At 41.4% G+C, this 25,359-nt stretch overlaps 1 protein-coding gene across 1 annotated transcript in view; it reads right to left on the reverse strand.

The window, feature by feature from the left end:
• LOC126183517 (early endosome antigen 1-like) overlaps positions 1 to 25,359 on the reverse strand; it is a 214,041-nt gene that overhangs the window by 134,549 nt on the left and 54,133 nt on the right. Inside the window, exon 4 of the mRNA XM_049925573.1 lies at positions 16,701 to 16,749. Within this exon, the coding sequence (XP_049781530.1) occupies positions 16,701 to 16,749 (49 nt within the window). The remainder of the gene's footprint in view (positions 1 to 16,700; positions 16,750 to 25,359) is intronic.

The raw sequence follows: 25,359 nt of genomic DNA on the forward strand, positions 1-25,359 counted from the left end.
TGGTCTGGTGGACAGAGTATGCAGCAGTCTATGGCTGTTCACTGAAAATGCTTTCGGGCACAGGAAGGTGTCATTGTTGACTGACTGTAGGAGGATACAAGATGACTTAAACAAATTTTCTAGTTGACGTGATGAATGGCACCTAGCTCTAAATGTAGAAAAATTTAAGTTAACGCACACGAGTAAGAAAAACAAACCCATAATGTTTGAATACAGCATTATTAGTGTGTTGCTTAACACAGTCATGTCAATTAAATATATAGGTACAAAGTTACAAAGCAATATGAAGTGAAATTAGGACATAAGGATTGCAGTAGGGAAGGTGAATGATCGACTTTAGGAAGGTGTTGTTCATCTGTAGTGGAGACCGCTTATAGGACACTAGTGCGACCCATTAAAGGAAGACATCGAAGCAATTCAAAGACAAGTTGCTAGATTTGTACTGGTAGGTTCAAACAACACACAACCACTAAGGAGATACTTTGGGAACTCACATGGAAATCACTGGAGGGAAGATGATATTCTTTTCAAGTAGAGCTATTGAGAAAATTTGTAGAAATAGCATTTGAGGCTGACAGCAGAACGATTCTACTGCTGCTAATGTACAGACTGTGTAAAGACCATGAATATAAGATTAGAGAGATTACAGCTCATATGGGGTCATATAGACATTCGTTTTTCCCTCACCCTATTTGCGAGTAGAAAAGGAATGGAAAGGACTAGTAGTGGTACAAGGTACTCTCCACCAGGCACCATGTAATGGCTTGTGGAGTATGTATGTAGATGTAGACCAGCATCCTGCTGGGCATCAGTTAAGGGTGACCTGCTAGGTGCCAGCCACACACACTGTCCGAGAGAGGCAGATTCATGCTGGCCTCCTGGCTGTAACTGTGAGCAGTTACCAGAGAGTCTTGGATCTCTCTTGTTGGGATGCCAGGACATACTTCCACTCGATAGCCATCATCCCATGTGGAGCTGTTGGCCACTGACCTTGGGTGGGTGGGTGGGTTTGGGGGTGTAACTATTTTGTCTTCAAGAGTGTCCTGGTACGGCAGCACAGCACACTGCCACCATCCTGGCTGTGCGGACAATGCCTGCAGACCTCTGGATTGGTATCCTGCATGACTCCATTTCCTACTGAAGTTGCAATTCCTGACCACAGGCATGCAACTTGGACACAGCTGATCTGTGCGAGTCAGGAATTCCTGGCTGCATGCACCACTCTGCGACCTTTGGTCAATGACATGGGGAAGCTATTTGCACTGTACAAATCCCGAAGGTAAATGTATTTACAGTCAATACTGTTTCACTGACGCCCTCTGACCACACTCCCGCATTCAGAGCTTGGCATCCTGTGCCTGTAGAGACCATAGCTTCATGGGTCTCCACAACTGGTGTCAGAATTGGTCGTCACCTCAGGGCTTCGGTGGCAGTCGGACCACACCTGTAGCATCAGCTGTGATCACCTGTCGGGACTTGTAGTTTGAGGCAATGCAGTCCAGTGCGCAAACACTTTTCTGTGGATTTCGTGTACCAAGGACAAAGCATCAACAGCACCTTCAAAGTGTCATTTCTTAAGCCACAGACTTGTCGCCATTTATGAATAATTTCAGATAAACGTATTTAATGCTAGTGAGGTTTAGATTCTGTAATTTGTCATGGCGCAAGTTGCTGTGCACTAAAGTAGTGTCAGATAGATATGACATTTGTGGATGATTTGGGCATTTGGCAAAGGACTGTTCTGAATCCTGTTGGGCCTTGATTTGGTGTAAAAACTAGTTTACTTTATTTTTTGTGTGGATTGTAAGTGCAGTTTTTACCATTTTTTCTTTTATTGTAATGGCAGTTGTAGAATACACAGAATACCTAACACACATACAGCTACTACAGCTGAGTCTGTTGCCACATTATTGGAACAAATAACTAAGTTATTGGCAGTTAATTCTTGGATGAAAGAATACAATGAGGAATTACACAGGCAATTAAAAGCATTGCAAGCAATGTAACAGCAAATAAAATGGGGATCATGAGAAGTAAAATCAGTGTTGGGTGTACCACCATTCTGTGAATCCATTGGCAGCAGACTTGATACTGTGAACTCATATGCTAAGGATCAGTTCCCTTGATAACACACCATCACGTAAAGGGAAGTTAGTTTGGATTACTGTAGGTACCAGTTTAACACAAGAAATATTGCCTGTGAGGGAACCACTAAAGAGTAATGAAAAATTAGATAAACTGTGTTGCTTTGTGCACAGAAGTGTGTTGTGCATTAGTAAAATGGTATAAATGGTGAGTTTACTTTTCCTGTTAGCCTAGATAATTTTGGCATAGATGAGGTTAATCTGTCAAAGGGCTTAATGAGTGCCACTTTGGAAGTTTTGGATACACTGGTAGGTCTTTTGATGATCAAAGCCACAAGCAAACCATCAGGGCATCTGCATTACGCAAAAAAGTGAATCACTTACAAGGCAGTGATCGACAAGCAATGAAGTTTTATGCTACACTTCATGCATTTGTTTAACACAGATGGCACATTAACCAGCAACCCCTATTGCACAACATTGTATAACCATGGTCAATAATACTCTGGTCTATAGAAAGCCATGCCATGCCCCACAGTATATCCATCCTCTAATGGAAGAGCTCATAGATCTGCAACTAGCAGAAGAAATAATAGAACATAGTGATAGTTTGTGGGATGCAAGTAAGGCCATTGTTCCGAACAAAATCACCAGACGGTACTACAAAATACAGATTCTGTTGCGATTACCGATCTTTGAACATGAAAGCTGTCGCAGATGCATATCCCATCCCCAGTATTAAGAGGTGTTGGATAACTTAGGCCAATGCAAATAGTTCTCTACGGTGGATCTAAGCAGCGGATGTCACCAACTAGAAGTAGTTCCAGTGGACAGACTGAAAACTGCCTTTGAAACACCATGGGGCCATTATCAGTATCGCAGAATGTCACTTGGACTCAATAATGAACCAGCTACGTTTCAGAGATTGTTAGTTGGAGTACTTCATGGATTAAAGCGTAAGTAGTGTATGGTATCCTTGGATGACATAATAATATTCTTGAAAGATAAGGAAGAATACTTGAGATGTCTAGAATAGTATAACTCAAACTATAAACAGCACATGTGAAGCTCAGCGTGGATAAATACCATTCCGTAAGGAACAGAAGTTAACTACCTCAGACCTGTAATTGCGGAGAAGGTGTTAAAACCAATTCCCAATTAGTGTCAGCAGTACACGACTTCTAGACACCACAAACAACAAAGCAACTACACAAATCAAAAAAAGTTTTGCATCACCTCAGTTCCTAGAGTTTCGGAACCTGTACAGAAAATTGGAACAGAGATCAACATAAACATCATTTCTGCCATTTTTATTGCTCATGAAAACCACACCTTGCATGTTGTACCACCATACAGCGAGACCTTCAGAGGTGGTGGTCCAGACTGCTGTACACACCGGTACCTCTAATAACCAGTAGCACATCTTCTTGCACTGGTGCATGCCTGTATTCATTGTGGCATACTATCCACAAGTTCTTCAAGACACTGTTGATCCAGATTGTCCCACCCCTCAACAGTGATTCGGCGCAGATCTCAGAGTGGTTGGTGAGTCATATCGACCATAAACAGCTTTTTTCAATCCATCCCAGGCATGTTCGATAGGGTTCATGTCTGGAGAACATGCTGGCCACTAGAGATGAGCAATGTCATTATCCTGAAGGAAGTCATTCACAAGATGTGCGTGATGGGGGCATGAACTGTCATCCATGTACACGAATGCCTCACCAATATGCTGCCGATATGGTTGCACTATTGGCCGGAGGATGGCATTCACATATCGTACAGCCGCTACGTTCCTTCCATGACCACCAGCGGCGTACATCGGCCCCACATAATGCCACCCCAAAACAGCAGGGAAGAGAATGTGATGCCGATTCTGAGCAGTCCATTCGGTATGTTGTTGCGCCCATCTGTACTGTGCTGCATGGTGTCGTGGTGCAAAGATGGACCTCGGCATGGATGTCTGGAGTGAAGTTGCACATCATGCAGCCTATTGTGCACAGTTTGAGTCATAATACGATGTCCTGTGGCTGCACAAAAAGCATTATTCAACATGGTGGCATTACTGACACGGTTTCTCTGAGCCATAATCCACAGGCAGTGGTCATCCACTACGCTAGTGGCCCTTGGGCAGCCTGGGCGAGGCATGAGATTGACAGTTCCTGTCTCTCTGTATCTCCTCCATGTCCGAACAACAACACTTTGGTTCACTCCGACACGCCTGGACACTTTCTTTGTTGAGAGCCCTTCCTGGCACAAAGTAACAATGGGGACACGACTGAACCATGGTACTGACTGTCTAGGCATGGTTGAACTACAGACAACACGAGCCATGTACCTCCTTCCTCATGGAACGACTGGAATAGATCGGCAGTCGGACCCCCTCCATCTAATAGGCGCTGCTCATGCAGGGCCGTTTACATCTTTGGACATGTTTAGTGGCATCTCTGAACAGACAAAGGGATTGTGTTTGTGATACAATATCCACAGTCAACATTCGTCTTCAGGAGTTCTGGGAGCCGTGGTGATGCAAAACTTTTTTTGATGTGTGTACAATCATTCATTGGACTATGTAATTATTATTGAAAATTCATTTGGTATTCTGCAGAAATCACAGAACCATTGAATTGTTTATTAAGGATAGATGTAAAATTTTGAGTGGTCAGCAGAGTGTCACACAGCATTTGAGGTACTGACAAAAGTGTCAATATCAGATCCAGTACTGATATTTCTTGAGTCAGAGAAAGAGTTCAACTTGCCATGTGGTGCCAGCAATGGTGTGATTGGTTGTATTCTAAGTCAAAACATAGATGGTAAACAACAACCAGTAGCTTCCGTGCCGAGACAACTAAACAGGGTGGAATGGGACTACTCAACTACAGAAAAGGAGATGTTAGCACTTATCTGCATGGTCAGAAATTTAAGTTAGTAACAGATCATGCACTGCTCAAATGGTAGTTGATATTAATAGATCTTTCTAGTAGACTGGCCAGATAGGCACTTAAATTGAGTGAATTCAACTGTCAAGTTGTTCATAAACAAGGTAGAAAGTATACAAATGTAGATACATTAAACAGGAAACTCTGGGTGCTCCAAGCACTAGGAAAACCTGTCATTGAATGGCTGAAGGCACAAACATATTCAGGTCACAGTCACAGCTCATGACACAAGATGGCTTACATATCAAAATGTTATGGACTACACATGGTGGTTCTGGCGGTGTTCGTGGATAGGATTTAGCAACAGGTGCATGGCCACATGTTAGTGGGTCACAGTGGTCGCTGAACGATGGATAGACAAATTTCTAAGAAGTTCTGGTGGAAGACCAGGAGACATAATGTAGAACTTTATGTGAAAAACTGCCTATCTTGTGCACAGAGGGCTGACCTTGGTCACCAAGAAATTCCATTACAAAGATTGCCAGAGGCATGTAAACCTTTCGAAATGGTTGGGCTGGATATTTTAGGGCTGTTTAATATAACACCAGCAGAGAGTAAGTATATAAAAGCAATAACACACATTTTTCATGATACATAGCAATTCTGAACCAAAATGCTAACACAGTAGCACAAGAAATGCTAAATAGTTGAATACTCAAGTTTGGTGTACCAGATATCATAATCACTGATCAGAGTATGAATTTAGTATCAGATCTAATGAGAGAGATGTGTCATGTACTTCACAACTGAAAACTCCATATTGAAACAAGCTCTTTTCAGCTACAAGAAAATGGGCGAAGAGGGCAAGTGCAAAAAACCATTTCTAAAATTTTAAGCCACTACATGAATAGCCACCACAATGACTGGAACACATACCTCGAGTTCATGGTCTTGGCGTACAACTGCAAAGTCCATACTAGTATCAATCTTTCACCATACGAGGTTGTTTATGGCAGACAGAGTCCATTTCCCTTTGAAACGATAAAGCCAAACTTGAAACTAATAGTGAGTCAGGAAAGGAATTTGCAAAACGTTTACATGAAGTTTGGCAAAGAGTGAAGTGAGCCAATACAAAAGCCTTAAAATGTCAGGTACAGGATGGGGGCAACATGCAGGGAAACTGCCACAGTATAGAAATGGTCTGTGAGTACTGTTAACAAACCTATATATGCCGGAAGTTAAAACTAAGAAGTTTTTAACCAAGTACCGCAGTCCACATCAAATCACTAAAATGACTTAACCAGTATGTGTTAAGTTACAACTGCTGATGAAAACATCTACTGTTCATGAGAACAGAGTCACAAGCCACTCAAAGGAGCTGTGGATGCACTGTTGCAAGTCTCATTAGCTGTATCATTACCAAAAAAAAAGTCTGGTAAAGTTAGGAAATGGTAACCTAGTGATGATACAGTTGCAAACTCTGTACCTCAAGCACTCAGATAACAGAATGAGTAGTTTCTGATCAGGTCCTTATGTTGTTTGTAGAGTTATTGTGCAGATTTGTTGTCTTTATTTTGTGAAGTGTTGCCATAAATTTATTGGTGAGATATGTATCAAGGGGTTTGGAAGTCAGTTTTTTTTTCATTATTTGTCAATAAGTAGGGTAGAAGTGATTTTTATAGTTTTCCGCCCCTCGTGTGTATGCATTTTCAGATGAGGGAAGGAACTGATAAAGGTTTCTTTCTCTTATGTGGCACGCCAACTTGGACATCCATGAGAACTGTCAAATACAGTTCAGAACCAGAGTCTACAATCTGGAATATTGTTCTTCTGGAAGGCAGATTCAATGTGAACTGGCCAACAGTCGATGTTGATATTAACTTTTGATGTATGGGAAGCAAAGTATGAGGTTCGCAGGTTACAAGATGTATTCTCAGACTTACACAAGGAAATGCAGAGAGAGGAAGTTCCAAAGGAAATACATGATAAGTATCAAGAGTTGAGATTCTTGTACGGGAAATTGGGAATACAGCTGAATCAATTAACAGTAGTACTACCACAGACATTAGTACGAAGAAGAGGACAGTTGGACACAGAAAGGGATTTACTGAAAATAGTGTTTTGTATAGCAGGCAATGAAGACATGCAAAATCTGAATAACAAAGTGGGACAAATACAGGTAATAGCAGACACCACTAAAACACAGCTGTCAAACCAGGAGTAGAGTGTGTTAAGTAATACAGAGATGGTACAGGAGTTGACTATGAAATTACTGCAGTACATAAGAAATACTATGCCGACAATAAAAAACAACCTAAAGAGAGCACAGACTCGGTTAAGTGTGCTGAACAGACAAATGACCATAGCTAGGATGTTGTGAACTTTGGTGAATAGCCTGAACATTGGAAGAATAGAAGTATCAATTCTGTAAGAAGTTGTTTATGATGCAATACACAGGCATCTAAGTTCCGCAACAATTCTTAGCAGGACTATACAAGGCAAAAAAGGAATTTCCTGCAGGACTACAACATCGTAGAATAACTGAGAAGAACTCAGCACGATTCTATCATATGGCAACAGCTGAATTCAGTACTGATAGAGCAAAACTACATATATCAATCCAAGTTTTGACAGTGAAGGCATGATACCACTGTTTTACTGTTCACCCACATCCAATAGAGTGAGGAACTATAGGCAAATGGATACAAGTACAAACTCAGGAAGTGTTGACAATTTGCCCAACCAGAGTAACACAGACTAATGCACAAGCATGTGAGGTACAGCTATTTTTAAGGAAAATGGAATGACAGTGCCAGAGAGAAGTGCTGTGCCCACAATCTCATTTACAGAGAGTGGGGCACATTGGATTTATTCAGCTTTCCTAACAGAAACTGTAATTGTAAACTGTTACATGAACAGAAAATCCAGAGCCTTGACAAAAGTAGAACTAAGAAACAGTAGTACAACGATAAATGGTGCAGTTTTGTCTTCCAGCAAAAACTACCGGTACAACCAAGATCAAGTTATCAAATGCTGTGTTGCATTAGCTGGAAAAACCATTACAAGTGTCAGCAACACTTTCCTTTCCTAAACAATGCCTTCAATCCAAACCTATTACACATACTAGATGAACTTACAGCATCACAGAGAGGAAGAATTTCTGCAGAACGAACGTTCCAGCAAGTCCAGCAATACTGCGGCAAGCATTATGAAAACATCATGACTGTAATCATTACAACTACCAATGTTGGCATGGTTCCACTAGCAGTTTGTGTATACTACTCATTCTTTGACATAAAACTGCCTGCCTCCTTGAGTTACCAGTACTTCAGATACCTGTCGAGTGGCTTACTAATAAAAATAAGGACCAGAAAGTGCCACATAACAAAATTATGAATTTGTATCAGCATATAAGGAGTCAACAGAGACAATATAGAATTAAAAATCAAAACAAGGATTTTGTGAATCAGCCTTCATAAACATCTACATAGTGAAATCTGTACAGAGGTACCATCTTATGCTAACTCGTTTATGGACACCCTAGAGGAATCCTTTCTATTCCTGAGCAAAACTAAAACCTCTTGTCTGATTTCATTAAGGATATCTTCATGATTTGATAAGGGCTGTCTCTGGCCTTTCTACATCTACATCTACGCGATTACTCTGCTATTCACAATAAAGTGCCTGGCAGACGGTTCAATTAAACACCTTCAAGCTGTCTCTCTACCATTCCACTCTTGAATGGCACGCAGGAAAAACGAGCACTTTAATTTTTCTGTGTGAGCCCTGATCTCTCTCATTTTATCATGATGATAATTTCTCCTTATGTAGGTGGGTGCCAACAGAATGTTTTCGCAATTGGAGGAGAAAACTGGTGATTGAAATTTCATGAGAAGATCCCATCGCAACGCCTTTGTTTTAATGACTGCCACTCCAATTCACGTATCATGTCTGTGGCACTATCTCCCCTACTTCACGATAATACAAAACGAGCTGCCCTTCTTTGTACTTTTTCGATGTCATCCGTCAGTCCCACCTGATGCGGATCCCACACCACACAGCAATACTCCAGAATAGGGCGGACAAGTGTGGTGTAAGCAGTCTCTTTAGTAGACTTGTTGCACCTTCTCACTGTTCTGCCAATGAATCGCAGTTTTTGGTTTTCTCTACCCACAATAATTCCACAATCATTCCAATTTAGGTTATTTGTAATTATAATCCCTAAGTATTTAGATGAATTTACAGCCTTCAGATTTGTGTGACTTATCACATAATCTAAATTTAGCTGATTTCTTTTAGTACTCATGTCAATAACTTCACACTTTTCCTTATTCAGGATCAATTGCCACTTATCACACCATACAGATATTTTATCTAAATCATTCTGCAAGTCATTTTGATCATCTGATGACCTTTACAAGATGGTAAATGACAGCATCATCTGCAAACAATCTGAGACGGCTACTCAGATTGTCTCCTATGTCGTTAATATAGATCAGGAACAATAAAGGACCTATAACACTGCCTTGGGGAATGCCGAATATTACTTCTGTTTTACTCAATGATTTTCTGTCTATTACTACGAACTGTAACCTATCTGACAGGAAATCATGAATCCAGTTGCACTCCGTAGGCATGCAGTTTGGTTAGAAGACGTCTGTGAGGAACGGTGTTGAAAGCCTTCTGGAAATCTAAAAATATGGAATCAATTTGACATCCCCTGTCGATAGCACTTATTACTTCACAAATATAAAGAGCTAGTTGTGTTTCACAAGAACGATATTTTCTGAATCCGTCCTGACTATGTGTCAATAAATCATTTTCTTCGAGGTACTTCATAATGTTCGAATACCGTATACATCCCTTTTTGGATATTGATGTGAATTGAGCAACTTTCCAGTCTTTAGGTATGGATCTTTCTGTGAGCGAGTGGTTGTATATAATTGCTAAATATGGAGCTATTTTATCAGCATACTCTGAGAGGAACCTGACTGGTATACAATCTGGACCAGAGGCCTTGCCTTTATTAAGTGATTTAAGCTGCTTTGTTACACCGAGGATATCTACTTCTATGTTTCTGATCTTGGCAGTTCTTCTCGATTGGAATTCAGGAATATTTACTTCATCTACTTTGGTGAAGGAGCTTCAGAAAACCATGCTTAATAACTCTGTTTTAGTGGCACTGTCATCAGTGACTTCACCGTTGCTATCGCGCAGTGAAGGTATTGATTGGGTCTTGCCACTGGTGTGCTTTATGTATGACCAGAATCTCTTTGGGTTTTCTGCCAGATTACGAGACAGAATTTCATTGTGGAAATTATTAAAAGCATCTCGCATTGAAGTACGCGCCATATTTTGAACTTCTGTAAAACTTTGCCAATCTTGGGGATTTTGCATTCTTTTAAATTTGGCATGCTTTTTTTGTTGCTTTTGCAACAACGATCTGACCCGTTGTGTGTACCATGGGGGAACTTATTAATTTATGTGGTATATATCTTTCAATTGCTGTTGATACTATCTCTTTGAAAACATTCCACAACTTTTCTACACTTACATGATCAGATCGGAATGAGTGAAGACTGTCTCTTAAAAAGGCGTTAAGAGCATTTTTATCAGCTATTTTAAATAGATATTCTTTGCGTTTCTTTTTGATGGTTGTAGGTGTTACGGTATTCAGCCTAGCAGCAACAGCCTTGTGGTCGCTAATCCCTGTATTCGTAACAATACTCACTATTTGTCCAGGATTATTTGTTGCTAAAAGGCCACGTATGCTTTCACAGCCATTCGAGTGGGCTCATGAACTAATTGTTCAGAATAATTTTCTGAGAAAGCATTCAGTACAATTTCGGTTGACGTTTTACGCCTGCCACCGGCTTTGAACGTTTAATTTTTCCAGTATATTGAGGGTAGATTAAAGTCACCACCGACTATAATTGTATGAGTGGGGTACTTATTTGAAATGAGACTCAAGTTTTCTTTTAACTGTTCAGCAACTATATCTTCCGAGTTGGGGGGTCCGTAAAATGACCCAATTAATAGTTTACACCGATTGTCAGGTATAACCTCTACCCATACATACTATTTCACATGAACTATCTACTTCAATTTCACTACAAGAAAAACTACCTCTGACAGCAATAAATACTCCACCACCAACTGTATTTAATCTATCCTTTTTGAACACTGTTGGATCATATGAAAAAGTTTTGGCTGAACTTATTTCCGGCTTTAGCCAGCTCTCTGTACCTACAACTATTTGAGCTTCAGTGCTTTATGTTAGGGCTTGGAGCTCTGGTTCTTTCCCAACACAGCTACGGCAATTTACAATACCAATTGTTTCTACAGCTACCTTACTGTATTTTACCCACCCACTTTCTGACGGACGCCCCTTCTGTGGTTCCGAGACCCTCTAACCTAAAAAACCGCCCAGTCCCTTCCACACAGCCCCTGCCACCCATGTAGCCACCTCCTGTGTGTAGTAAACTCCTGATCTATTAAGTGGAACCGGAAACCCACCACCCGATGGTGCAAGTCAAGGAATCTGCAGCCTACACGGTCACAGAACTGCCTGAGCCTCTGATTCAGAACCTCCACTTGGCTCTGCACCAAAGGACCACAGTCTGTTCTATCGACGATGCTGCTGATGGTGAGCTCTGCCTTAATCTCGGAAGCAAGACTGGCCGTCTTCACCACTTCCGCTAGCCGCCCGAAACTGGACAGAATCTGCTCTGATCCAAAGCGACACACGTCATTGGTACCGACATGAGAAACCACCTGCAGTTGGCTGCACCCTGTATTCTTCATGGCATCCAGAAGCACCCTTCCCACATCCAGAATGACTCCCCCTGGTATGCACACGGAGTGCACACTGGCTTCCTTCCCCTCCTTGGCAGCCACGTTTCTAAGGGGCCCCATTACGCGCCTAACGTTGGAGATCCCAACTACCAGCAAACCCAACCTCTGTGAATGCCCAGATCTTTCAGGCCGTGGAGCTTCCTCTGGCACAGGGTGGATGACTGCATCTGGCTCAGAGACATCGTCAGCCACCGATAATGCCTGAAACCTGTTCATCAAACAAACCAAGGAAGCCCTATGATCGGCCCCTCGGAGAGTTTTTCACTGCCTGCTGGACTTTGGAATGATCTCCCACTTGACCATGGGTGAGGGTCAACCTCAGTACAGGCAGTACCCGGGGCAGCCACAGCAGTGGACCTAACGGGGGACACGCGGGACGTGCTCAACGTCCCTCGCATCCCCGCATTCGATCCCCCACACTGACGCCCCTTGGCAGCAGCCTCAAGCTGTGTGACGGAAGCCAAAGCAGCCTGGAGCTGTGAGTGAAGGGCCGCAAACTCAGCTTGCATATGTACACAACAATCACAGTTCCTATCCATTACTAGAGTCACTCCTGTTTGAAGCTTGTAAAAATATGTAACAAGTGAACAGTGTACTCGCCTTATTAGTAGCAGGAACTAGCGGTGCTGCTCTCGCTGACAGTCTGACCGACACTCTTTTCCTCCAAAACTTCAATATTTACTCCCAAATTCACTTCACATTGTCTTTCTCAAGGAGCTACCTTAATCTCCGTCTTACAGATGGCACCACAAAAACCTATGTTCATATCAAATGCACCAGCCACCAACAATACATGGAAAAATATTTCTTTTCACATCTCTTCCTGCTACACCAACACAGCCACCCTCACTAGAACCAGTCAATGCTCAATCATCCACTTATCACCCCACCCTTGAAAATGTCAACCACATCCTTCATCAATACTTTGATTACCTCTCAACATGACCTAAGGTAAGGAACAACATACCCAAAAGAACAATCCTCATTACCCAATGTAGTGTTCAGCCACCCACACAAAATACACAATATCATGACCCATAAACCTGCACTACATGGTTCATTCTCCTGAAGACAACCTGCACAAAAGATCTTTCGCATACACTCATCCATCATACTACAACCCTGCAAGCATGTGGCCTGTGGCCCACATGTGCCTGCAATGTGCAAATGAGAGCATGAATACGCTACGCTAACACTGGTGAAAGTTGCCGAAGATTACTGATGTTATTACAGCCACATGAGTGGATGTACACCAGCTGCTTGTTTGCAGCCACATGGATTTCATGCACCTGCACTCATTCTCACATGGACTGGAAGTCTGCAGTGCGTGCATGTGTGATGTGATTTACTTACCACTGAACTTGGGTGAAATTTATGTGCATGACAAATAACAAATACAGATATAAATTATTATTCATTATTCATGAATAACAAATAATATTCGAAACATTATTCACTTACACAAATAAAAACATTTATTTGTCATCCGTGAATAAAATGTGTTAAGGAAAGTACATAAATTTGAAATCCAGTGCAATTTACTGCTCCTGTGCTTTGTAATTTATTAAACAAACATACTTTTTGTTTCTTTTAAATTAGTTCTCAAATAAAAATAACTGTTTTCAAACATCACATCATAAACTTTCTTCGATTTTTGGAGATTTGCCATTGTGGCACTAAAGAAAATACGTTCTACACATTTAATGCACACCTGAATTCCTCCTTAATCACGATAACGATATATGTCTTCGAACTCAGAATCTTCGTCAGCAAAAACTGAGAAATAATCCTTCCTGCTGTTGTGATTCTACTTTAACTTCACTTATCAAATCACATTCCAAATAAAATCTCTGATATTTCTTTGGCTGTTATGTCTCTGTATGTTGTTGAAAGGCACCCTTGGCCACAAACAGCAATCAGCAATACGGGTGAAATGTGGTACTTGTTTCTAAATCATGGATAACACACTGCTGCAATAATTGCTTTGGTTTAGAAAGACAAGAATCGTCTTTCAATTGTCTTCTGGAACTTTCATTACACAAAAGCTGCAAGTGTGCTGCAATTTTATAAACCTTTATGGACCTAATCCCAGTGTCTCTTTCTATATTTTTGAATCTCAAAGCCTATAATTGAGTAGATGCCTGTCGGATCGAAAAACTATTCCATGTTCTAATGGCAAGCTTGCTTAGAGTTCACTCATTATGTAGCACTACAAACACGAATGAATTGAGTAATTATACCAAGTAAACATGTATATCTGATAGTCTTAGCAGTCTAAGAAAAGTGTTGAAGATTATGAATTTTTGTTGGCTGTGTTCTCATCACTGGCGGCTTACATAGTTCTTGCACATGTTAGCAATGGGAGGTGGAGACATACTGGCAGGCGCAGACACAGTTGAATGGGGCCGAATTGGTACTGTAATAAGGCTGTAACACACTCAGCAGCTCATCTGCAATAGCCAGGCTGCGACAGCCAATAAAACGACGACGTTACATTGTAGCCTGCACACTGGGCAGCTGTGGTTTCCTGACTATGCTACAAATCAAGTAAAGCTGTGCTCTACTCGAAGGTTTGTTCCAGCACTGCAGTGCATTACTGTGCACAGTCGTGCGCCCTTAGACTTCTTCCCAAAACCAAATAGACTTATAGAGCCAATTAGAGGGGGTTCTACATTTTAACATGTACTGCGGAATACGGTGCAACTTGACTTGTAATTGCTGCCATTTTTATAGGTGGAAAAAGCGATAAGTAACAGAGGAAATCTTAGGACCAACCGGGGATAGGCCCCTATGGCCTTAGTTTTGTAGTTTGGAATTTAAGCCACTGAGCCACAAAGACACACTTCTAGACTAATCATTAATATGTTATTTATCAAGCAGAAACTGCACTGAGCCAAAGAAAAAAATAGTACAAGAAGTAAACAAAGAAAATATGATGGCATTACACGTTATTCGTTATTTATGTCACAAATAATTTAGTGGTGAATAAATCTGGTTAAATGATCTACATATTCAAATAATTATCCAGGTCGAAATTTATTCGAATGGTACCCATCTCTTCTCATCACTGCATCTTACACTTCCTTTCTCTTTCTGTACATATTATCAGCTGTGATGAGTGCTGGATTGAGTTACGAAAGCTAGTGAAGCTGGATTTAAGTTTTGTTGCTGATTACAAACACGGATGACAATTAAAGTCTGTTGTTACGCTCCTCAACATAAATCTTTTTAATTTGTTCTGTTCAAAATATGTCTCGGTGTCGCCACAATTTTAGCAGCTAACTCAAAGGGAGCATTATTTCATCAGCTATTCTTTCACACAAATATGAAGTTCTATAGCTGAAACATTAAAGGTAAGGGAATTAGAATTAATGGAAGAAGGCTTACCAACTTGAGATTTGCTGATGATATTGCCTTACTGGCCAAAGACTTCGCAGAGCTCCAAAACTTAGTTACAGATCTTGAATCGGAATGTCAGCTGGTTGGCTTGAACATGAACCTTTCCAAAACAAAAGTAATATCCAACAAATGGGTCCCAGCTGGAGATGTGAAAGTCAAGGACAGTCTACTAGAAGAGGTCAGTGAATATGTCTACCTTGGCCAGATTATAAATATGAAGGGAGATATAAGGCCAGAAATCTATCGACACATCAAGCTCGGCTGGAAAGCATTTGGGAAGAATTCAAAAGTATTCAGGTCAAAAATGCCAGTAAATCTGAAGAAAGCAGTATTTGATCAATGCATTCTTCCTGTGATGACGTACAGCTGCGAGACATGGACACTGAACTCATGTACAAAAGGGAAACTTAGGACAGCACAGAGAGCCACGGAGAGGTCAATGCTGGGCTATACAAGAAAGAACAGGAAAAGGGCAGATGACATCCGGTCTGTGACGAAGGTTAATGACATCTTAGAGAGATTAGGTTCCTTGAAATGGCTGTGGGCTGGCCACATCACAAGAAGAAAAGACAACGGGTGGACGAAGCTAGTACTGGAGTGGAGTCTGAGAGAGCACCGGAGGCCTAGAGGAAGACCACCAGGCAGATGGGACAAAGACATCAAGAAGATCGCTGGCAGAGAACTGCCCAAGACCATCTCACTTGGAGAAGACTTCTGAAAGCCTACCTGAATCCATGACTCGAAGAGGCCACATCATCTAGAGATTGAATTGGCTGATGATGATGATGATGATGATGATAGCTGAAACAATGGCCTTCAATATTATTCAATATTTGATTATCAATTTAAATTTCATTACAATGTGGTCACAATTCATGAATCTCAGGTATACAGCAGACAGCTCCTCCACAGAAAAAATGGAAAATTGACAGCTAAAAAGAAATTCTAATTCTGAACACATTTGTTCCCTTGCCAGTCCCAATAGTGCCGATACGTTGTGATAAAGCTTTACCGGCGTGACAAGGCCACATGCCTGTTGCCTCCCTCCTCACACACACTGTGTGTGGGCCACCTGCACCACATGTGTCAATTTGCTCTAGACAAGTCATAGACAATACCTGTCATATACAATCGCCCACGTGCCCCCGTGCCATGCATGTCTGTGTGTGCACGTATGCACCAGCACGGCTCTAATGCTTGTAATAAGTCTGTGCTCTTACGAGTTTCTATGAACCACACGTCAATCAGCTATCACTTGCCTGTAGCTATTTCTCATTTTTGGTTACTCTTTTTATCCAAGAATTCCCATTATTGAAACACCAAATAAGATGTCTACCAACAGTGACAACTAAAGTATGTGCCAACACTACTACAAAAGTGTGTTTCAGGCAAGACTCATGGCTTTACAAATTTACAACTTGAAGTAATGATTAGTACATGCTTTATGGTTTATTAACTGCCATATGCAATGCCCAATGCTTACCTATGTCCTGGTCAACATCACTGTTACTTCTGAGAACTTGAACGCCATCCTGAAATTCAATGTTCCACTTAGAGAACCATCAAAACACTTAAAAGAAACATTTAAGACTTAACTTATAGAACACATACAGAAATTCTGATACCTAAAAATAAAATACTGCTTAAAACACACACACGACATTAATTGTAGTAATCAGTCTCTGTGAATTTTTTTTTTTTTGTTTTTTTTTTTTTTTGTTTCAGTTTCACTACAGTGAACTACTGAGTGTTGCTGTATTTGATCTACACCGTATCAATTTCTTCATTGGTGATAATGACATAACATTATCTTTGGAATATCCCTTATGTTTGTAACAAATAAACAGTGATTTTTGTATGGAATACATTTTGCTTTTTATTGTGAAAGGATTGTTAGTGGCAAGTTTAGTTCTTCCTCTTTCCTGTTTCCAACAAATAAGTAACACTTATGAGAAGCAGTAGCAACAAAAACTAAGAATAACATTTATCACAATAAACAACAGGTTTGATACAAAATTGTGTGTTATCAACACAAAAGAAATAGACACTGTAAAAATAACAGCATACCATAAGCTAAGCCTATTTTGCATCCTGTTTCCTATACATTACATTTCCCAAAGCGCAGAATAAAAGTCTTACACTTTTGTCGCAATGAAACTACCCCCACTGAGCTGAAATTTTACACTCATGCTGGCAATAGCAATTATACTGCAAAAGACTCAAACACTCTACATACTCTCTTTGAAAATATTCACTCACATCTGGTAATTTAATACAACTAGTTGTTTCATGCTGTCTATTACCTGTTAATATTGGACTTCAGGATATAACTGAGTAAAAACAAAACTTATTAACTATTTCTTTCAATCCGACATAGTGACTTAATTTAGTGTTTTGGAAAATTAGTTGCTTTCAAATAATCATTATCATGGGCTTCAACTCTTTACACAAGTGATAAAAGCCTGTCTGTAATATTTTATTACATCACAATTGTTCTTCAGCACCCAAACTTTAATTTTTAACTACTATTTTCCAACAATTTAGGCACATAAAGGAATAATGCTAATCAGCAAAAGAAAGCGTAAGGCTCTCTCCCCCCTCAGTGTAACTGGTTTGATGCAGCCCGCCACGAAAATGTGCTAACCTCTTCGTCTCGGAGCAGCACTTGCAACCTACGTCCTCAATTATTTGCTGGACGTATTCCAATCTCTGTCTTCCTCTACCGTTTTTGCCCTCTACAGCTCCCTCTAGTACCATGGAAGTCATTCCCTCATCTCTTAACAGATGTCCTATCATCCTGTCCCTTCTCCTTATCAGTGTTTTCCACACATTCCTTTCCTCTCCAATTCTGCATAGAACCTCCTCATTCCTTACCTTATCAGTCCACCTAATTTTCAACATTCGTCTGTAGCACCGCATCTCAAATGCTTCAGTTCTCTTCTGTTCTGGCTTTCCCACATTTCACTACCATACAATGCTGTACTCCAGACATACATTCTCAGAAATTTCTTTCTCAAATTATGGGTGATATTTGATATTCACAGACTTCTAGTGGCCAGGAATGCCTTTTTTGCCATAGCTAGTCTGCTTTTGATGTCCCCCTTGCTCCGTCCACTACAGGTTATTTTGCTGCCTCAACACATCATGTAATTCTTCTTCACTTTCACTCAGGATAGCAATGTCTTCAGCGAATCATATCACTGAGATCCTTTCACCTTGAATTTTAGTTTCACTCTTGAACCTTTCTTTTATTTCCATCATTGCTTACTTGATGTACAGATTGAGCAGTAGGGGCGAAAGGCTGCATCCTTGTCTTACACCCTTTTCAATATGAGCACATCATTCCTGGTCATACACTCTTATTATTCCCTCTTGGCTATTGTACATATTGTATATGACCCGTATCTCCCTATAGCTTACCCCTACTTTTTTCAGAATTTCGAACATCTTGCACCGTTTTACATTGTCAAATGCTTTTTCCAGGTTGACAAATCCTATGAATGTGTCTTGATTTTTCTTTAGCCTTGCTTCCATTATTAACCGCAATGTCAGAACTGCCTCTCTTGTGCCTTTACTTTTCCTCTAGCCAAACTGATCGTCATCTAGTGCAGTCTCAATTTTCTTTCCCATTCTTCTGTATATTATTCTTGTAAGCAACTTGGATGCATGAGCTGTCAAGCTGATTGTGCGATAATTCTAGCACTTGTCAGCTCTTGCCGTCTTCGGAATTGTGTGGATGATGCTTTTCTGAAAGATGGTATGTCGCCACTCATACGTTCGTCACACCAACATGTGTCATTTTGTTGCCACTTCCCCCAATGATTTTAGACATTCTGATGGAATGTTACCTATCCCTTCTGCCTTATTTGACCTTAAGTCCTCCAAAACTCTTTTTAAATTCTGATTCTAATACTGGATCTTCTCTCTCTTCTAAATCGACTCCTGTTTCTTCCTCTATCACATCAGACAAATCTTCCCCCTCATAGAGGCTTTCATTCAATGTATTCTTTCCACCTATTCGCTCTCACCTCTGCATTTAACAGTGGAATTCCCGTTGCACTCTTAATGTTACCACCCTTGCTTTTAATGTCACTGAAGGTTGTTTTGACTTTCCTGTATGCTGAGTCTGTCCTTCTGACTATCATTTCTTTTTCGATGTCTTCACATTTTGCCTGCAGCTTAGCTTCCCTGCATTTCCTATTTATTTCACTTCTCACCGACTTGTATTTCTGTATTCCTGAGTTTCCTGGAACATTTTCGTACTTCCGCCTTTCATCAAGCAACTGAAGTATGTCTTCTGTTATCCATGGTTTCTTCGCAGTTACCTTCTTTCTACCTATGTTTTCTCTCCCAACTTCTGTGATGGCCCTTTTAAGAGATGTCCATTCCTCTTCAACTATGATGCCTACTGAGCTATTCCTTATTGCTGTATCTATAGCCTTAGAGAACTTCAAGCGTATCTCATCATTCCTTAGTACTTCCGTATCCCACTTCTTTGCATATTGATTCTTCCTGACTAACGTCTTAAACCTCAGCCTACTCTTCATCACTACTATATTGTGATGTGAGTCTATATCTGCTCCTGGGTATGTCTTACTATCCAGAACCTCTGTCTGACCATGATGTAATCTAACTGAAATCTTCCCATATCACCCAGCCTTTTCCAAGTATACCACCTCCTCTTGTGATTCTTGAACAGGGTATTCGCTATTACTAGCTGAAACTTGTTAAAGAACTCTTAGTCTTTCTCTACTCTCATTCCTTGTCCCAAGCCCGTATTCTCCTGTAACCTTTTCTTCTACTCTTTCCCCTACAACTGCATTCCAGTCCCCCATGACTATTAGATTTTCATCCCCCTTTACATACTGTATTACCCTTTCAATATCTTCATACACTTTCTGTATCTCTTCGTATTCAGCTTGTGACGTCAGCATATATACCTGAACTATTGTTGTCGGTGTTGGTTTACTGTCGATTTTGATGAGAACAATCCTGTCACTGAACTGTTGACAGGAACACACTCTTTGCTCAACCTTCCTATTCATAACGAATCCTACTCCTGTTATACCATTTTCTGCTGCTGTTGATATTACCCTATACTCATCTTACCAGAAATCCTTGTCTTCTTTCCACTTCACTTCACTGACCCCTACTATATCTAGATTGAGCCTTTGCATTTCCATTTTCAGATTTTCTAATTTTGCTACCATGTTCAAGCTTCTGACATACCACGCCCTGACTCGTAGAACATTATCCTTCGGTTCATTATTTGTTGGTTATTCAATCTTTTTCTCATGATAACCTCCCCCTTGGCAGTACCCTCCCAGAGATCCTAATGGGGACTATTCCGGAATCTTTAGCCAATGGAGGGATGATCATGACACTTCTTCAATTACAGGCCACATGTCCTATGCAGTGGTTTCCATTGCCTTCTGCATCCTCATGCTGTTGATCATTGCTGATTCTTATGCCTTTAGGGGCAGTTTTCCACCCCTAGGAGAAGAGAGTGCCCTGAACCTCTGTCCGCTCCTCTGCCCTGTTTGACAAGGCTGTTGGCAGAATGAGGGTGACTTCTTATGCCAGAAGTCTTTGGCCGCCAATGCTGATTATTAATCAAAATTTAAGCAGCAGCAGGATTCGAACCCAGGACCAAAGATGTTTTGATTATGAATCAAAGATGCTACCTCTAGACCATGGGTGCTATACTCTTTAGATATTACTCCAGAATACCATAACAAACAAGAATATGATCAGTGGCATTAAAATAATATTAGTTACAAAGTAATCTAAAATGAAATTGGATGTATAACTAAGAAAACATCTCATCACAAAACAAATACCTTATGTTTCAATGAAAGTATCTAACCTAACAGAGTGAACTAAATACTTGGAAACAATGGTGCACTACTCAAAGTGAAGCCAAAGGTAACTGTAAAGCCAACACATCATTAAAAACAGGCATTGTAAATTGGTATCAATAAACACTTTTAATCATGGTGATGTCACAATGATTTCGGGCACTGTGAAAGGCCAAAGCGAATTGTCCAAAATTTTTGAAAATGGAAAATTATATGAAGACGGTTGGCTGACAAATATGTTATATGTAAGTACTAAACAAAATTTTTTGTTCAAGATATTATAATAAATGTGTGACTGCATTAATTATTTGGAGATGAAGAGGCTTGCATATGACAGTAGTCTGGAGTGTGGCACCAAACCTCTCTCCAGATTGAAGACCATAACAACAACTAAAACTATCACTAACTTCATTCAAAACATTATGTACCACTTTGTTACTAAAACAAGAATATTAATAGCACACAAAAAAAACAGACAAGATGATTGAGACATGTCAAATGCAGAGCAAAAAGAAACACTACTTTGTGTTCTGCCTTACGGCAGATCTTGTAATGGGGGAAGCCTCACCAGAGAGGTCCACCACATGAGCGTCTAGGGAAGTGATTCCAGTGGTGGTTTCCCATTGCCTTCCACTGATGATGATGAAATGATAATAAGGACAACACAACTACCAATCCCTGAGTGGAGAAAATCTCCGACCCAGCCGAGAATCAAACCCGGGCCCCTTGGCGTAACAGACTGCCACGCTGACCACTCCGCTATCAGGGTGGACAAAAAGAAAAATAGTCATAGAAATTGTAAACTAAGTCATTTCTGGTTAATTAATGTAAGAACACACCATGGAAAATCGAGGCTGGAATAAGGACAATATTATGAAATGGACAGACTACTACTCACCATGCACAGAAGAAATTGAGTCACCGCAAGCACAATGAAAAAAATGCCATACATTTAAGCTTTCTGCCAAAAGGCCTTCTAAAGCAGAAAAAAAACACTTTCACACAAATACAACTCACACACATAACCACTATCTCTGGGTGTTGAGGCTAGACTGTGTACAGCAATGACACCTGACACCTGATGAGAGAAACACTCTGTGAGTGGTAGGGATAAGGGGGAGGCTGGGGTGAGAGGGAGGGGGAGGGTGAACAGAAGTGAGAGGTGGAGGGGAAGGGGAGGGGGATGGAAAAGGAAGTGTGAGGTGGAGGTGGAGGGGGAGGGGAAGGGGAAGGGGAGGAGATGGGGAGGGGGAGGGGATGGCGAAGTGGGAGGGGAGATGGGTGGATGAGGGAAGGGGGAGGGGATGGCGAAGTGGGAGGGGAGGTGGGTGGATGAGGGAAGGGGGAGGGGATGGAGAAGTGGGAGGGGAGGTGGGTGGATGGGGGAAGGGGGAGGGGATGGCGAAGTGGGAGGGGAGGTGGGTGGATGGGGGAAGGGGGAGGGGATGGCGAAGTGGGAAGGGAGGTGGGGGAGGGGATGGCGAAGTGGGAGGGGAGGTGGGTGGATGGGGGAAGGGGGAGGGGATGGCGAAGTGGGAGGGGAGGTGGGTGGATGGGGGAAGGGGAGGGGATGGTAAGGGGGAGGGGAGGTGGGTGGATGGGGAAGTGGAAGAGGCAAGGGAGGGGGTGGATGGGGGAAGGGGTGGGAGAGGGCGTAGGTGGGGGAAGGGGTAGGGTGGGAGAGAGGGTGGGTGTGGGAAGGGGTGGGAGAGGGGGATGGGCAGGGGTATGGGTGGGAGAGGGGGATGGGCAGGGGTATGGGTGGGGGAGAGGGGGTGGGCAGGAGAAGGGGTGGGGGAGAGGGGGTGGGCAGGAGAAGGGGTGGGGGAGAGGGGGTGGGCAGGAGAAGGGGTGGGGGAGAGGGGGTGGGGGAGAGGGGGTGGGCAGGAGAAGGGGTGGGAGAGGTGGAGGAGGAAGTAAAGCAGGGTACAGACAAGGGAAGGTTTGGTGTAGTTTATGGAAGTGTACATGAGGACAAGGTGGGGTTGTTAGGTGCAGTCAGCATGTTTGAAAAGTGGTGGAAAAGGAGATAAGTAGAAGAGAGGAACTGGAATAGAAGACTTTGCAGTGCGGGAGTGCGAGCAAGGAAGGGGATAGATAGATGAAGGACAGAGACTAGTGAAGGTTGAGGCCAGGAGTGTTACAGGAATGTAGGATATATTGCAAGGGGTGGGGTGGGGGTTCCCACCTGCACAATTCAGAAAAGCTTGTGTTGATAGAAGAGATACAGATAGCATAGGCTGTCAAGCACTTAATGACTACATGTAACTACCCACAATGTGCACTACAGGTGCTTATAGCTTAGAACTCTTCTCACAACAGACAGTGAAGTATAATTAACAAGACCAAAAACACCAATGTTCATATGTTGTACATTCCCCAAGTGTAGGAAAATGGAATAGCTATATTAATAAGTTGTATATGTGAGCTCATGATACAGCAGGAATGCTTCAATTTCTTCCCCATGAAATACAGCAGAACATCCAGCAGGCCTACTTGCCCCATACACTGAATTTTTATGACCTAGATGAAGTAACAATCAGCACTTTCTCATGAAGGCATTTAGGGAAATTATGGAAATCCTAAATCATGATGTCTACATGGGTTTTTAATCCATCTCTATCCGAATATTAATCCAGTCTTTCAACCGCAGCACTATCTTACTTTTTACTATACACTCAAATAGCAAGTGAATAAAATTGTGAAGAGGAAAACAAAGTAAGCACTGATTCAAATCATCTGGCAGGCCTATGAATTGACAATCAAACTCTAATACATTCTGTATAAACCAAGAATCAGACATGTTCGTCAAATACAGCAAATGACTTAAACAGCAGGTCAGGTACAGAGGTCACTGAAATTATAATCAATTAAGTTTCCATTTTTATCAGAGCAGCACTGCCCAAAAGCCACAACATGTAGTGTCACTTATACTGGTGAAAACAGTGTAGACATTTGCCTATGGACAAGTGTCTGATGTTCCTTCTCCTCTTTTTGTTTTCCAGCAAGATATGATCTTGATTTCAATGTGTAAAATAATTACATCATCACTGACTGTCGGAACAGTAACTGCAAAACCCTATCTGCTTCCTTCAACCTTGTACATCTGAAATAGTTTTAAGAAGTATCCCAAACATCATTCTGATTAGTTGAGACAACTAAATATTCACATCTCACACAGAGCTGATAGAAGCTATACACCATAAACTGTATCCCATTGGGAAGTCCTTGGAATCTTGAAAAGTAAAGTCTCTGATGACAGACAAAGTGTATGAGGGTCAGTCACAAAGAAGTAAAAGGCTTTAGTTTCCATAAAAGGAAAAGGTTTATTTTCACTTTAACAAACTTTGTGGAGTCTGTATACTTTTGGCCAAAACTTTCAGCAGCTTACTAGCTCAAAATGACACCTTCTGGGCTAAATTCTAACATTTTCTTTCAAAAGTAACTACCAGACGGTCACTGCAAAGTAAGTGATGTGCCCCTAAGCAAAAATGCCAATGAATCTCACTAGATGCCACTTGCATAATAGCTATGTGTGACAGTACAGGCAATATGTGATTTCATGCTTCCGTGCTTACATGTTCCACTCCGGAAATGTAAATTTACCAGTTTCTATGAATAAGAAAATGAAAAACTGCTAAATGGGTGCTTCCTGTAGTTAATACCTGTTGCTCATCACAATGACAAGATAATTCCACCTACACTGTGGCAGTTTCTTGTGTCAAACTTAATGTTCACAAAAACTCTCTCCAAATAAATTTGGATTAGAGTGTTTACTGCTATGAAAGTATGTCCCACCGGGTAGGGAAATTAAGTTGGTTTTGTGAACTGATAAGTCACAATAAATGACATGGCACTCATTTGGACATGTGTGAATCTTGTGGGCATCTAGCAAACAATATTAAGAATATTTTAAGTGCGTGTCTTTAAGTACAGCAACATATGGTGAAGATAGTGCTGTCTTTCTTGTTACTAGCTAAAATCATGAGGTTTTCTCAATGGAAAAACGAAAAAAAAGTGAAACTTCCTGGCAGATTAAAACTGTGTTCCGGACCGAGACTCGAACTCGGGACCTTTGCCTTTCGTGGGCAAGTGCTCTACCAACTGAGATACCCAAGCACGACTCATGTCCCGTCCTCACAGCTTTGCTTCTGCCAGTACCTTGTCTCCTAGCTTCCAAACTTTACAGAGGTGCTGGCAGAAGTAAAGCCGTGAGGATGGGTGTGAGTCATGCTTGGGTAGCTCAGTCGCTAGAGCATTTGCCCGCGAAAGGCAAAGGTCCCG

This window comes from Schistocerca cancellata, chromosome 4 (genome assembly GCF_023864275.1).
Source record: "Schistocerca cancellata isolate TAMUIC-IGC-003103 chromosome 4, iqSchCanc2.1, whole genome shotgun sequence".
Taxonomy (NCBI): domain Eukaryota; kingdom Metazoa; phylum Arthropoda; class Insecta; order Orthoptera; family Acrididae; genus Schistocerca; species Schistocerca cancellata.